The sequence below is a fragment of the Scyliorhinus torazame genome, chromosome 3 (genome assembly GCF_047496885.1).
Source record: "Scyliorhinus torazame isolate Kashiwa2021f chromosome 3, sScyTor2.1, whole genome shotgun sequence".
In the NCBI taxonomy this organism is placed as follows: Eukaryota; Metazoa; Chordata; class Chondrichthyes; order Carcharhiniformes; family Scyliorhinidae; genus Scyliorhinus; species Scyliorhinus torazame.
In genome coordinates this window covers 215,995,996-216,012,050 of record NC_092709.1, presented here as the reverse complement: position 1 = coordinate 216,012,050, position 16,055 = coordinate 215,995,996, and the positions used below count along the sequence as shown (strand labels likewise).

Below are 16,055 nucleotides of genomic sequence, written 5' to 3'. Positions count from 1 at the left end.
TCGCAAGCTTGAAATGGCGCCTGAACTGGCACCATGTCCTTAGTGTGGCCACTACCACCAGAAATGATGTTGTGTGGAGGGGCCAGGAGTGGTGCGATGGCCAGCGCTCAGAGGGGCGAGCCCGTGCAGGAGGTATCCTCCATTCGGACCCAGTCCGCCTGCGGTTCCCTTCGCCACCCCTCATTCTCTCTGTGTTTGCCGCTCAGTGATAGAATAGGAGGTTCGGTAGGGCCAGGCCTCCTATGTGTCGACTCGCTGCAAGATGGTCTTGCGTATCCTAGGGACTTTACCTCCTCAGACGGCCATGATTAACGTGTCGACCATGGTGAAGGTCAGGAGTGATCTGAATACGAAGAGGAATCTAGGCAGCATGATCATTTTGACCGTCTGTACCCTTCCCGCTAGCGAAAGCAGGAGTGAGACCCATCTTTCCAGGTCCCCCTTCACCTCCTCCACCAGGCTGGAGAGGTTCCATTTATGGAGCCCCATCCAGATATGAGCCACTTGAATTCCCAGGTACCTGAACTTGGTTTGGGCCACTTCAAACAGCAGATCTTCAAGCCCCGCTCCTCCCTCTCAGGGGTTCACCAGGAAGATTTTGCTCTTTCCCAGGTTGGGTTTGTAACCTGAGAAGGCACCAAACTCCCTAAGGAGTCCGGTTATCTTTCCCATACTGACTAGGGGGTTGGACACGTAGAGGAGCAAGTCATCCGCATAGAGCGAGACTCTATGCTCTCTGCCCCCTCTCCAAATGCCCGTCCACCACTCCGTCATTCTAAGGGCGATGGCCAGTGGTTCCATTGCCAGTGCGAACAGGAGAGGGTATAACGGACACCCATGCCTCGTTCCCCTGTGCAGTGGAAAGTATTCGGAGCTGATGCCATTCATCCATACGCTCGGCATAGGAGCGTTGTACAGGAGCTTCACTCATGAGGTGAACCCTGCTCCAAAGCCAAACCGTTCTAATACCTCCATGAGGTTTCTCCATTCTATTTTGTGGAAAGCAAATCAAATTCCATCTGCAGCTTTTTCATCTCCATAAGCAGTTTCACGATTGGGACCCTGGAATACTGCCGATCCACCTCCAGTATGGAGTCAATAAGCTCCTGCTTGGCTGCCCTTTTTTTCTTGTCCCCAATAATAATAATCTTTATTATTGTCACAAATAGGCTTACATTAACACTGCAATGAAGCTACTGTAAAAATCCCCTAGTCGCCACACTACGGCGCCTGTTCGGGTACACTGAAGGAGAATTCAGAATGTCCAAATTACCTAACAACACGTCATCGATGTACCGCAAAAAAAGTCATGGGAGGGTGCCTGAATAGGACTGGAACAAGGAATGCTCCACATAGTCCATAAAATATCAAGTATAATTAGGGTCTATTTCAGTACTCACAGCTACAACTATTATTTGGAAGAAGTGAGACAAGTTTAAGGAGAAATTGTTTAAGGAGAGAACAGGTTCAGCCAGACAATGGTGATGGATGGAGGCTGTTCGGCCTGCATTCAAGTGAGAAGTACAGATCCCTCAGAACATCCTTGTGGGAGATGGAGGTGCAAAAATCTTGGAAAATATTTTTATATACCCAGTAAGAAAATTGCTGCTTCTAAATAGCATGTTGTAAAGTTTTAGATATACTTTCTCCTTTCTTATCTTCTGAAAAATTAAATATGATTTCAGTCACGATATATTTTAAACAAGGAGGCTTTATGACACAGTGGTAGCATCCTACCTCTGGACCAGAAGCTCACGGCTCAAGTCCAATGCCAGGACTAACAGGCTGATGATCAGCTCAAGAATCCTTCCATCACTTCCCCACTATTCCCCAAAGGTAAAAATGGTGCGCGTACGCTAAACAAGACTTTAAACGCCTTGGAAGCAAGTTTCACTTTTGGCAGGTAAGGGGTGGAAACTTGGCTGTAGTGGATCACTCCCCTGCAATGCATGCCACTCAAATTTCTCTCTCCATTATAGGAAGGAAAATCAGGCAGTGTGTATATTGAGCAACCAATCTTCCACAACCAGTTTTCCACTCCCAACCAAACCCCAACTTTCTCAGGATCACTCACCTGTTTTGAGAGTGATTTACGAGACTTAAAACCTGCAACAAAAAAAAAAGTTAATTTATTTCATTGTATTATTAGTGGAAATCAAGTTGGTATGCACAGTTAAAATTCAAAAATCAATGCTCATTAATATCGGAGCTGAAGGGCGCAATTCCGCGGCCTCATCGCGCTTGGCACGGTGTTAAGGCGAGGCCCTCACTGGGCGTGATCCAGATCTGCCTTTTAAAATGTGCCTCAGGACTGTGCCTGGGAGATGTTGCCAGGGCGCGGTCTCCCAGTACTGGTCGACGCAAACGTGGACCAGGCATAACAACACCTGGGGGTGGCACCTTGCTCCATCCCTGGCATCCGGGCACCTTGGCACTACCAGTGGAGTCATTTACAGCACTTTGTTTTTATTTCAGATTTCCAGCTTCGGCAGCATTTTGCTTTTATCTCAGCTACCTTGTTCAGTGAGTAAAATTCCAGTTCCTCCAATAATTCATCACAGTGCAGACCTTTGACACTAGGAATTAGCCTTGTGTTTTGGTAGTCAGAACTGGACAGAGCACTCAAGGTATGGTCTACTTTAGTACTCAAAATTTTGATTCTGAACACTTTTTGCATTCCATTGCTTTTACAATACAAGTCAATCTTCAAATTACATTGTTGATTGTTGCTTTGCATTGCTTGAACATGTTCAGCTTTGATCTACTAAGACTCAGACACTTTCAATTTAATTAATAACTATTTCAACATCACTCACAGAATGTGAACTTCATAAGGCCATAAGACCATAAGACATAGGAGCAGAATTAGGCCACTCGGCCCATCGAGTCTGCTCCGGCATTCAATCATGGCTGATATGTTTCTCATCCCCATTCTCCTGCCTTCTCCCTATAACCACTGATCCCCTTATTGATCAAAAATCTATCTATCTCTGTTTTAAAGACTTAGTGATTTGACCTCCACAGCCTTCTGCAGCAAAGAGTTCCACAGATTCACCACCCTCTGGCTGAAGAAATTTCTTTTAATCTCTGTTTTAAAGGATTGTCCCTTTAGTCTGAAATTGTGTCCTCTGCTTCTAGTTTTTCCTACAAGTGGGAACATTCTCTCCACGTCCACTCTATCCAGGCCACACAGTATCCTGTAAGTTCCAAGAAGAACCCCCCTCATCCTTCTAAACTCCAACGAGTACAGACCCAGAGTCCTCAACCGTTCCTCATACGACAAGCTCTTCATTCTAGGGATAATTCTTGTGAACCTCCTCTGGACCCTTTCCAAGGCCAGCACATCCTTCCTTAGATACGGGTCCCAAAACTGCTCACAATACTCCAAATGGGGTCTGACCAGAGCCTTATATTGCCTCAGAAGTACATCCCTGGTCATGTATTCTAGCCCTCTCGACATGAATGCTAACATTGTATTTGCCTTCCTAACTGCTGACTGAACCTGCATGTTAACCTTAAGAGAATCATGAACAAGGACTCCCAAGTCCCTTTGTGCTTCTGATTTCCTAAGCATCTTCCCATTTAGAAAATAGTCTATGCCTCCATTTTACCTTCCAAAGTGCATAACCTCACACTTTTCCACATTGTATTCCAACTGCCACTTCTTTGCCCACTCTCCTAGCCTGTCCAAGTCCTTCTGAAGCCTTCCTGCTTCCTCAATACTGCCTGCCCCTCTACAGATCATTGTATCATTTGCAAACTAAGCAACCGTGCCTTCAGTTCCTTCCTCCAGATCATTAATGCAAACTTCATTAAATTTCCCATACATTTTCCTTTTTACCTGCAGTAGTTTACACTTGTCTGTATTAAATTTCATTTCTCATTATTCTGTTTCTTTACATATTTTGGTTTGTAACTTTTGTGCTTCTTCCTCCAAATGAACTTCCTGCCCAAGTTGTCATCAGTAAATGTGATTAATGCCCAAATGGGATCAATTGCTATTAAGTTTCTTAATCCAAATTACTGACTTAATCAGAAGTAGCAATAGTCCCAACAAGGCACCCTGTAGCAGCGTAGTCAATACACCTATCCTGTTGTAACTCCTCAGATAGATCTGTGGTTTTCAATATTCCAGCCAGCTTTTAATGGAACATTATTCGTTCCCAAGATTCAAATATCAGCATTTTGTACAGAAAATTCTACCAGCAAAAGCTTAATTTACCAATAACAAGTTGCATTTATATAGTGTCTTTAAAATAGTAAAAAAAAAAACAAGGTGCCTCACTAAAGTGTTAAAAAATCAAATACTGAGCCATAGTGTTTCTCTGCTGGAAGCCCGTCCAGTTTTTAAAATTTAAAGTACGAATTCATTTTTTTTCCAATTAATGGAAAATTTGGCATGGCCAATCCACTTACCTGCACATCTTTGGGGTGTGGGGGTGAGACTCCCACAATGAGCAAACTCCACACAGACAGTAACCGGGGACAGGATCGAACCCGGGTCCTCGTCACCATGAGGCAGTCGTGCTAACCACTGCCCCAATCCCATCCACAGATGACCAAAAGCTTATTTAATTAGACTGGTTTTAAGGAACACCTTAAGGAAGGAAGAGGCAGAGCAGTTTTAACTTATGGCCTAGACATTTGAAAGTGCAGATGTCAATGGTGGGGTGAAGGAAATCAAGGATGCATAAGAGGCCACTATTGGAGGAGTGAGATCTCAAAAGATTTGCAGAACTGGAGGAGGCTACCGAGGGAGGGATGGCTAAGTCCATAGAATGATGTGATTAAGGTGTTACTGGACCAGGTGCTAGTGTAGGTCAGCAAGCTCAAGGATGATGTGCTCTTTCCTTGGTAAGAGTTAGAATAAAGGGGACTTCCAGTGGCGGCTATGAGGGAGTAAGTCGCACACTTGGTGGCTCCCATTCGGTTGGACTTTTGGACCTTTCCCCCCGACGTTTTTGCGCTTTTAAGCGCTGGATTGGAAAGTAATAGCACTCAGGCACTGAATCCATACAGAGGTGTATGGAACTAAGAAGTAGGAAGGATCGCAAACAGCTGAAGAAGTGGACAAGCAAGGGCAAAGGGGAGACTGTGAGTGAAACCAATATGGCCGATGTCCAGACCCGGGCACCGTCAGCTCAGCCGACAATGAAGCACCTGTTGAAGGTTATGCAGGAGAACTTCCCAGCACTGAAAAGTGATCATTTGGAACCGCTCCTGAAATCGTTTGACCGAATGGAGAAAAGGCTGGATGCCCAGGCTGAGAAGATCCAGGAGCTGGAGAAGATGGTGGAGGAGCAGGCAAACTTTCAAACGGTGGCGGACATGGAGATTCGATGGTTGAGAGACCAACAAAAAATGCTCTTGGAAAAGCTGGAGGACCTGGAGAACCGGTCTCGCCGGCACAATTTAAGAATCGTTGGCCTCCTGGAGGGGGCCGAGGGGCCGGAAGCTGCCACGTATGTAGCAGATATGTTCCAGAAGCTGCTGGGGAACGAGGTGTTCCCTCGCCCGTCGGTGGTGGACAGGGCACATAGAGCGCAGGTGAGGCAGCCGCGGTGAGCGTGTGGTAGTGGTCCGGTTCCACAGGTTCCTGGATAAGGAGCGGGTTCTTCAATGGGCCAAGAGCACGCAGAGCTACAACTGGGACAATAGTACCCTGCGCTTTTACCAAGACCTGAGCGCAGAGGTGGCCAGGCGGAGGGCAGGGTACAGGCAAGTTAAAGAGATTTTATATAAGAAGGTGAAGTTTGGGCTGCTCTATCCGACGCGACTGTGGGTTACGCACAAGGGCCAGCACCATTATTTTGAGGAACCTGAGGAGGCGATGGACTTTGCAAAGAGGCAAGGGCTGGTCCCGAGCTCAGGACTCTTGGACTCGTGTTGGAACTTTTAATTCTTTCTCTCTTGTTTCTGAGAGATGCCTGTATGTTTTTTTGGTTTTGTATTTTGGTTTTTGTGTTTTTTGTCTTTTTTCTCTTCATGTCTCTTTTTCGCTTTTGTGTTTGAGTTTTGTTAGAAAAGGAGAATAGTTGGGCTTCCGGATGCAGCGATGACCAGCTGAGTCGCACGTTTCGGCAGCTCCCGGTGGAACGGACTTTTGGGCTCTTAATAGGAGCCCCATCGGCAATTTTAACGGCAAATAACACTGTGCGGTAATCCAGAAGGGAATCCCCCCTGGACACGGATGGAAAAAAAGAGAGGAAAGTAGCCGGATTGCGGTGGATCCTCTAGAGCAGCGGCCAGGAAGGCAGGCACAAAGCAAGATGGCGTCGGAAGGAGGCAGTTTAATATGGGGCCCTGACCAACAAGAGTTCCTGCGGCGTTGCGTAGATGAACTCAAAAAGGAGATGAAGAAGGAGCTGTTGGCCCCGATATTACAAGCGATTGAGGGGCTAAAGGAGGAGCAAAAGACCCAGGAACAGGAGCTTCAGGTCGTGAAGGCAAAGGCTGCTGAGAATGAGGACGACATACAGGGTCTGGTGGTGAAAACGGAGATCCACGAGGCACAACACAAAAGATGTGTGGAAAGGCTGGAGGTGCTGGAGAATAATGCGAGGAGGAAGAACCCAAGGATTCTTGGTCTTCCCGAAGGTGCAGAAGGGGCAGACGTCGGGGCATATGTGAGCACGATGCTGCACTCATTAATGGGATCGGAGGCCCCGACGGGTCTGCTGGAGGTGGAGGGGTATGGCGCGAAGACCGAGGGCTGGAGAAATTCCTTGAGCAATAGTGGTGAGATTTCTCCGATATAAGGACAGAGAGATGGTCCTCAGATAGGCAAAGAAAACTCGGAGCAGTAGGTGGGAGAATGCGGTGATCCGCGTATATCAAGATTGGAGTGCGGAGGTGGCGAGAAGGAGGGCAAGCTTTAATCGGGCCAAGGCGGTGTTGCATAAAAGGAAGGTCAAATTCGGAATGCTGCAACCGGCAAGACTGTGGGTCACACATCTAGGGAAACACCACTACTTCGAAACGGCAGATGAGGCGTGGACATTTATTGTCGAGAAGCTGGAGTGAGCAGGCCAGAAAAAGAACGTTTGGGACAAAAGTGGGGGGGTAAATTTGTGGGATGAAGGGGGGAAAAGGGGGAAGAGAGGACTTCCCAAGTTGTTAAACCTGCGACCCTGTAACTTCTCTCTCTTTCCCATGTCGTGGGGGAGGGGGTGAGGGAGGATGAGGAGCTGAGGGCGCCGGTCATTGGGGGCGGGGCCAAAAGGAAAGCGCGGGCTTTGTTCCCGCGCTATGGTAATCATGGCGGGAACAGGGAAGTAGGAAGGAGGGGGCCTCGCACAATGTGAGCCGAGGTCACGGGGGGAAGCCGAGGTCGGCCAGAGTTTGCTGACTTCTGGGAGCAACATGGGGGGTGCAATTACGCTAGCTTGGGATCTAGCGGTGGCGGGGGGGGGGGGGGGGTTAACTGGGTTGCTGCTGCTGGGGAGAAGGGGGAGCTGGCATGGGAGGGGGGGGTTTGGGCGGGGGGGCGCCGCCTGGGGGGGATACAGCTACGTGGGAACCGGGTGAGGAGCTGGATTGAAAAAGGAAATGGCTAGTCGTCAAGGGGGGGGGGGGGGGTAAAGAGCCCCCAACCCGGTTGATCACGTGGAATGTGAGAGGGCTGAACGGGCCGATTAAGAGGGCACGGGTACTCGCACACCTAAAGAAACTTAAGGCAGATGTGGTTATGCTTCAGGAGACGCATCTGAAGCTGATAGACCAGGTTAGACTTCGCAAAGGATGGGTGGGGCAGGTGTTTCATTCGGGGCTGGATGCAAAAAACAGGGGGTTGGCCATACTAGTGGGGAAGCGGGTAATGTTTGAGGCAAAGGCTATAGTGGCGGATAGTGGGGGCAGATACGTGATGGTGAGTGGCAAACTGCAAGGGGAGGCGGTGGTATTAGTGAACGTGTATGCCCCGAACTGGGATGATGCCAATTTTATGAGGCGTATGTTAGGAGAATCCCGGACCTAGAAGTGGGGAAGTTGGTAATGGGTGGAGACTTTAATACGGTGCTGGACCCAGGGCTGGACAGATCGAGGTCCAGGACCGGAAGGAGGCCGGCTGCAGCTAGGGTGCTTAAGGATTTTATGGTACAGATGGGAGGAGTAGATCCCTGGAGATTTCGTAGACCTCGAAGTAAGGAGTTTTCGTTTTTCTCCTATGTACATAAAGTATTTTCACGAATAGATTTTTTTGTTTTGGGAAGGGCACTGATCCCAAAGGTGACGGGGACGGAGTACACGGCTATAGCCATCTCGGATAATGCTCCACACTAGGTGGACCTGGAGATAGGGGAAGAAAAACAACAGCTTCCACCCTGGAGAATGGACATGGGATTATTGGCAGATGAGGGGGTGTGTTTAAGGGTGAGGGGGTGTATTGAAAGGTACTTGGAACTTAATGATAATGGGGAGGTACAGGTGGGAGTGGTCTGGGAGGCACTGAAGGCAGTGGTTAGAGGGGAGCTGATATCTATTAGGGCACATAAAGGAAAGCAGGAGGGTAGGGAAAGGGAGCGGTTGTTGAAAGAACTTCTGAGGGTGGACAGACAATACATGGAGGCACCGGAGGAGGGACTGTACAGGGAAAGGCAAAGGCTACATGTAGAATTTGACTTGTTGACTACGGGTAATGCAGAGGCACAGTGGAGGAAGGCACAGGGTGTACAGTACGAATATGGGGAGAAGGCGAGTAGGTAGTTGGCCCACCAACTGAGGAAAAGGGGAGCAGCGAGGGAGATAGGGGGGGGGGGGTGAGAGATGAGGAGGGAGAGATGGAGCGGGGAGCGGAGAGAGTGAATGGAGTGTTCAAGGCATTTTATGAAAGATTATATGAAGCGCAGCCCCCGGACGGGAAGGAGAGAATGATGTGCTTTCTGGATCAGCTGGAATTTCCTAAGGTGGAGGAGCAGGAGAGAGTGGGGCTGGGAGATTGAGACGGAGGAAGTAGTGAAAGGGATTGGGAGCATGCAGGCAGGGAAGGCCCCGGGACCAGACGGATTCCCAGTTGAATTCTATGCTTGCTGGCCCCGCTACTGATGAGAACCTTTAATGAGGCGAGGGAAAGGGGGCAGCTGCCCCCGACTATGTCAGAGGCAACGGTATCGCTCCTCCTAAAGAAGGAAAAAGACCCGCTGCAATGCGGGTCATACAGGCCCATTTCCCTCCTGAATGTGGATGCTAAGATTCTGGCCAAGGTAATGGCAATGAGGATAGAGGATTGTGTCCCGGGGGTGGTCCATGAGGACCAAACTGGGTTTGTGAAGGGGAGACAGCTAAATACAAATATACGGAGGCTGCTAGGGGTAATGATGATGCCCCACCAGAGGGGGAAGCGGAGATAGTGGTGGCGATGGATGCCGAGAAAACATTTGATAGAGTGGAGTGGGATTATTTGTGGGAGGTGTTGAGGAGATTTGGCTTTGGGGACAGGTATATCAGGTGGGTACAGTTGCTGTATAGGACGCCGATGGCGAGCGTGGTCACGAATGGACGGGGGTCTGACTATTTTCGGCTCCATAGAGGGACGAGGCAGGGATGTCCTCTGTCCCCGTTATTGTTTGCATTGGCGATTGAACCCCTGGCCATAGCACTGAGGGGTTCCAGGAAGTGGAGGGGAGTACTTGGGGGGGGGGGGGGGGGGAGAAGAACACCGGGTAGCTCTGTATGCGGATGATTTGTTACTATATGTGGCGGACCCGGCGGAGGGGATACCAGAGATAATGCGGATACTTGGGGAGTTTGGGGATTTTTCAGGGTATAAACTGAACATGGGGAAAAATGAGTTATTTGTGGTGCATCCGGGGGAGCAGAGCAGAGAGATAGAGGATTTACCGTTGAGGAAGGTAACAAGGGACTTCCGGTACCTGGGGATCCAGTTGGCCAAGAATTGGGGTACATTACATAGGCTTAATTTAACACTGTTGGTGGAACAGATGGAGGAGGATTTCAAGAGATGGGACATGGTGTCCCTGTCATTGGCAGGTAGGGTGCAGGCGGTTAAAATGGTGGTCCTCCCGAGATTCCTTTTTGTGTTCCAGTGCCTCCCGGTGGTGATCACGAAGGCTTTTTTCAAAAGAATTGAGAAGAGCATTATGAGTTTTGTGTGGGCTGGGAAGACCCCGAGAGTGAGGCGGGGATTCTTGCAGCGTAGTAGGGACAGGGGGGGGCTGGCACTACCGAGCCTAAGTGAGTACTACTGGGCCGCCAATGTGTCAATGGTGTGTAAGTGGATGGGAGAAGGGGAGGGAGTGGCGTGGAAGAGATTGGAGAGGGCGTCCTGCAGGGGGACTAGCCTGCAAGCAATGGTGACGGCGCCGTTGCCGTTCTCACCAAAGAAATACACCACAAGCCCGGTGGTGGTGGCTACATTGAAAATTTGGGGGCAGTGGAGACGGCATAGGGGAGGGACGGGAGCTACGGTGCGGTCCCCGATAAGTAACAATCATAGGTTCGTTCCAGGGAGAATGGATGGGGGATTTGGAGCATGGCAAAGAGCTGGGGCAGTACAACTAAGAGATCCATTTGTAGATGGGACGTTTGAGAGTCTGGGAGCGCTGACGGAGAAATATGGGTTGCCCCAAGGGAATGCATTTCGGTATATGCAATTGAGGGCTTTTGCGAGGCAACAGGTGAGGGAATTCCCGCAGCTCCCGACGCAGGAAGTGCAGGATAGAGTGATCTCAGAGACATGGGTGGGGGACGGTAAGGTGGCGGACATAGACAGGGAGATGAGGGACGAGGGGGAGATCATGGTAGATGAGCTGAAAGGGAAATGGGAAGAAGAACTGGGGGAGGAGATTGAGGAGGGGCTGTGGGCTGATGCCCTACGTAGGGTAAACTCATCGTCCTCGTGTGCCAGGCTAAGCCTGATTCAGTTTAAGGTATTACACAGGGCGCATATGACTGGAGCACGGCTTAGTAAATTTTTGGGGGTAGAGGATAGGTGTGCGAGATGCTCGAGAGGCCCAGCGAATCACACTCATGTTCTGGTCATGCCCGGCACTACAGGGGTTCTGGGTGGGGGTGGCAAAGGTGCTTTCGAAGGTGGTGGGGGTCCGGGTCGAACCAAGCTGGGGGGTTGGCTATATTTGGGGTTGCAGAAGAGCCGGGAGTGCAGGAGGCGAGAGAGGCTGACGTGTTGGCCTTTGCGTCCCTTGTAGCCCGGCGCAGGATATTGTTAATGTGGAAGGAAGCCAAACCCCCGGGTGTGGAGACCTGGATAAACAATATGTCAGGGTTTATAAAGTTAGAACGGATTAAGTTCGTGTTAAGGGGTTCGGCTCAGGCGTTCACCAGGCGGTGGCAACCGTTCGTCGACTACCTCACAGAAAGATAGAGCGAATGGAAAAGAAGTAGACAACAGCAGCAACCCAGGGGGGAGGGCGGGGGGGAGGAATCGGACGGACTCTCAGGGATGTTATTGTATATGTATAGGTATTTGGTATATATAATTGTATATTGGATTGTTGGATTGTATTTTTGGAGAGTATTTATTTTGGACAAGGCAGTTGCCATTTAGTTTTGTTTTTTGTTTTTGTTTATATATTACTTATTTATTTGTTTAAAACTGGCCACGGTTATTTATATTGCTTTATTGTTGTGTAAAAGAAACACTACGTATTGTTATGTTTGGCCAAAAAACTTGAATAAAATATATTTTTTTTAAAAAAAGAAAAAGAGAATAGTTAGAATGGTTCGGATATGGGGGGTGTTTTTCGGGGGATTTTTGCGATCACTTTCTGCGTTCAGATAGGAATGGTTGGTAGTGCCTGCTATTTTGTTTTGTATGACTTAAATTGCACTATTGTTGGGCCTGTCTCTGTCCTGTTTAGAATATTTGTTCAAGCAGGGCTGATTTGGGGAAGTGGTTTGGATGGGCCAGGGTGCCAGGGAACAATAGGTGGGAGACTCGCTGGCGCCGGAGTTGGGAGCCACCAGGCTAGCTGGGTGGGCTAATCAACGGAAGCCAGGTGGGGGGTGTTCATTTAGCTAGTTCATGTCAGAGGTTAGGTTATAGGGTGGTGTTGATGGGGGGGGGGGGGGGGGGGGGGAGTAAGTCTGCTGACGATGTTGGAAATTGGGCATGGTAACAGTGAGGTGGTTAAGGATGGAGGCGGCCAGGAGGCAGGCCAGAGGAAGCGCGACACATGGCTTGGGGGCTGGCCAAAGAAAGGAGATTGCCGATCGGCAAAGGGGGGGGGGGGGGGGGGGGGAGTGCCGACCCCCCCCCCCCCCCCCCGACCAGGCTGATCTCCTGGAATGTTGGAGGGCTGAAAGGGCCAGTCAAGAGAACGCGTGTGTTCATGCATTTACGGGGTTTGTAGGCGGACATAGTCATGTTACAGGAGACTCATCTGAAAGTGGCTGACCAGGTCAGATTAAGGAAGGGCTGGATTAGTCAGGTCTTCCATTCGGGGCTCGACACTAAGACCAGGGGGGTTGCGATCTTGATCAACAAGCAGGTCCAATTTGAGGTGGAGGGCACAGTTGCGGATGGGGGTGGCAGATTTGTTATGGTTAGGGGTGATCTCGAGGGGGTGAGAGTAGTCCTGGTCAAAGTATATGCCCCTAATTGGGATGACGTAGATTTTGTTAAGAGATTGCTGGGGAAGATCCCTGACTTGGACTCACGCAAACTGATCATAGGTGGGGACTTTAACACAGTTCTTGATCCTGGCCTGGACCGGTCGTTATCAAAAACAGGTAGGGTGCCAGCGATGGCAAAGGAACTGAGAGGGTTCATGAAGCAAATGGGGGGAGCTGACCCATGGAGATTTAGTCGGCCGTCGGCAAAGGAGTTTCCGTTCTATTCTCATGTCCACAAGGTGTATTCCCGAATCGATTTCTTTATCATAAGATAGGACTTGCTGACAGGGATGACGGTGCAGAATATTCAGCAATTACCATCTCGGAACATGCTCCGCACTGGGTTGATCTGCAGATTTGCAAAGATAGCTTTCAGCGCCCACATTGGAGGCTGGAAGTTGGGCTGCTGGCGGACGAGGCAGTGTGTGTGAGGGAGGAAATGCATGCATAATTACCTGCAGGCAAATGATACTGGAGAAGTCTCAGCAGCGGTGCTCTTGGAGGCGCTGAGGGCCGTGGTGGGAGGGGAGCTGATTTCAATCCGAGCCCATAGGGACAGGACAGACGGGGCAGAAACAGACCGACTGGCTAAGGAAATTTTACAGACGGACAGGAGCTATGCGGAGTCCCCGAGGCCAGAGTTACTTAGGAAACGACAGAGGCTGCAGACCGAATTTGGGGTGTTGTCTATAGGGAAGACCGTAGAGCAGCTTGGAAGCGCAAAGGGCGCAATATACGAGCATGGGGAGAAGGCCAGCAGAATGGTGGCACAACAACTCAGAAAGAGCGAAGCGGCTAGGGTAGTAGGAAAGGTAGTCGACGGGGGGAAAACCTGGCGGGGGACCCGGTAGGACTGAACAAGGTGTTTAGGGACTTCTATAGCAAGCTGTACACCTCGGAACCCCCCACGGGACCAGAGGGGATGGGGCGCTTTTTGGACGGACTGGCCTTCCCAAGAGTAGGTAGGGGGTTGGTAGACGGGCTGGGGGCCCCGATCAGGACCGAAGTACTGGGGGCCTGAAGATCATGCAGTCGGGTAAAGCCCCGGGGCCGGACGGATACCCAGTGGAGTTTTATAAAAGTTCTCCGAGATAGTGGGGCCGGTGCTGGGCAGGGTAAGAAGAGGCAAGAAGCAGAGGGGTCTTATCCCCGACGATGTCGCAGGCCACTATCTCGCTTATACTGAAACGGGATAAAGACCCGGAGGCATGTGGGTCCTATAGGCCGATCTCTTTAACGCAGACGCTAAGTTACTGGCCAAGATCTTGGTGTCTAGAATTGAGGACTGTGTACAGGACGTGATTGCAGAGGACCAAACAGGGTTTGTAAAGGGCAGGCAACTGGTGGCCAATCTAAAGGGGCTGCTCAATGTGATTACGATGCTCCCGGAGAGCAGGGAGGCAGAGATAGTGGTAGAAATGGATGCCGAAAAAGCTTTCGACCGGGTTGAGTGGGACTATTTATGGGAGGTGCTGAGACGTTTTGGGTTCGGGGTGGGGTTCATTGACTGGGTTAGGCTGCTATATCAGGCCCCAGAGGCTAGTGTGAGGTTGAACAGGACGACATCTGACTACTTCAGACTGCACCGCGGAACTAGACAGGGATGACCCCTCTCCCCACTGCTGTTTGCGCTGGCTATAGAGCCGCTGGCAATTGCTCTGAGAGCTTCAAGGGACTGGAAAGGGGTGGTCCGGGGGGGAGTGGAACATAAAGTCTCGTTACATGCGGATGACCTGCTGTTATACGTGTCAGACCCAATGACGGGAATGGACAGAATCATGGAAACCCTGAGGGAATTTGGTCGGTTCTCAGGATTATAAATTGAACATGGCAAAGAGCGAGATGTGGATAGTGCAGGCGAGAGGTCAGGAGAGTAGGCTGAGGGGCCTGCCGTTCAGGCTGGTAGGGGAAAGCTTCAGATATTTAGGGATACAAGTAGCGCGAGACTGGGGTAAACATAAGCTAAACTTGTCCCGGTTGGTGGAGCAAGTGAGGGACGAGTTCCAGAGATGGGATGCGCTCCCGCTGTCATTGGCGGGGAGGATGCAGACGGTGAAGATGTCGATTCTTCCGAGATTCTTGTTCATATTTCAGTGTCTCCCCATCTTCATCCCGCACGCGGTCCTTCTTTAAGAGGCTCGATAAAACTATCCTGGGATTTGTTTGGGTGGGAAAGTCCCCACGGGTGAGGAAGGCGATGATCGAGAGGAACCGAGGGGATGGGGGGCTGACGTTGCCGAACTTTAGCTACTATTACTGTTAAACTAACATAGCCATGGTAAGGAAATGGATGGCGGGTACGTAGTCGGTTTGGGAGCGGATAAAGTCTGCTTCGTGCAGGGGCACCAGTTTGGTAGCCTTGGTTATGGTGCCTCTGCCGCTCCCTCCGGCACGATACTCCACCAGCCCTATAGTGGTGGCAGCCACTGGATATATGGATCTGGGGCCAGTGGAGGAGGCATATAGGGGAAGTGAGAGCATCGGTTTGTCCCCAATCTGCGGTAACCACCGATTTGCCCCGCGGAATATGGACAGTCGGTTCCAATTATGGCGGAGGGCGGGGATTGTGAGGATGTGCGTTCTGTTCCTGGAAGAAAGCTTCCCGAGCATGAGGGTGTTGGAGGCGAAGTTCGGGCTAGCGAGAAGGAATGATTTCAGGTGCGGGATTTCGTTCGCAGATTGGTGCTGTCCTTTCCACGCCTCCCACCAAGGGGGATCCAGGACAGGGTAGTTTCCAGAGGAGAGATGGGAGAGGGGAGAGTCTCCGACATTTATAAAGAACTAATGGGTGCAGAGGAGGCACAGACCGAAGAACTGAAGCTTAAGTGGGAGGAGGAGCCTGGGGGAGGGGGTGGGGAGATAGAGGACGGAATATGGGCAGACGCTTTGAGTAGAGTAAACACGACCGCAACATGCGCCAGGCTCAGTCTGATCCAGTTCAAGGTCGTACATCGGGCCCACATGACGGTGGCCCGGATGAGCAAATTCTTTGGGCTGGAGGACAAATGTGCTAGATGTGCCGGAGGACCAGCAAACCATGTACACATGTTCTGGGCGTGTCCTAAACTAAGGGGGTACTGGCAGGGATTCGTGGACGTCATGTCCCGGGTATTGAAAACTAGGGTGGCAATGAGTCCTGAGGTGGCAACTTTTGGGGTTTTGGAGGACCCGGGAGTTCAGGAGGAGAAAGAGGCTGACGTCTTGGCCTTTGCTTCCCTGGTAGCCCGGCGACGAATACTGTTGGCATGGAGGGACTCAAAGCCCCAAAGTCTGAAGTATGGCTTTCGGACATGGCGAGCTTTCTCGGGCTGGAGAAAATTAAGTTCGCCTTGAGAGGATCGCTGTCAGGGTTCGCCCGGAGATGGCAGCCATTTGTTGACTTCGCGGAGTATTAATCGTCAGCAGAGGAGGGGGGGGGGGGGTTAGGGTAGCGTAGAGTAGGGGGTTGCTTAGGCAGGTTCTTG

At 50.6% G+C, this 16,055-nt stretch overlaps 1 protein-coding gene across 7 annotated transcripts in view; it reads right to left on the bottom strand.

Annotated features, from left to right (window-relative positions):
- Nucleotides 1-16,055, bottom strand: part of micu3a (mitochondrial calcium uptake family, member 3a) — a 223,157-nt gene that overhangs the window by 147,926 nt on the left and 59,176 nt on the right. For all 7 annotated transcript variants that reach the window (XM_072496845.1, XM_072496841.1, XM_072496846.1 and 4 more), the window contains exon 3: nt 2,075-2,106. In XM_072496845.1, the coding sequence (XP_072352946.1) occupies nt 2,075-2,106 (32 nt within the window). The remainder of the gene's footprint in view (nt 1-2,074; nt 2,107-16,055) is intronic.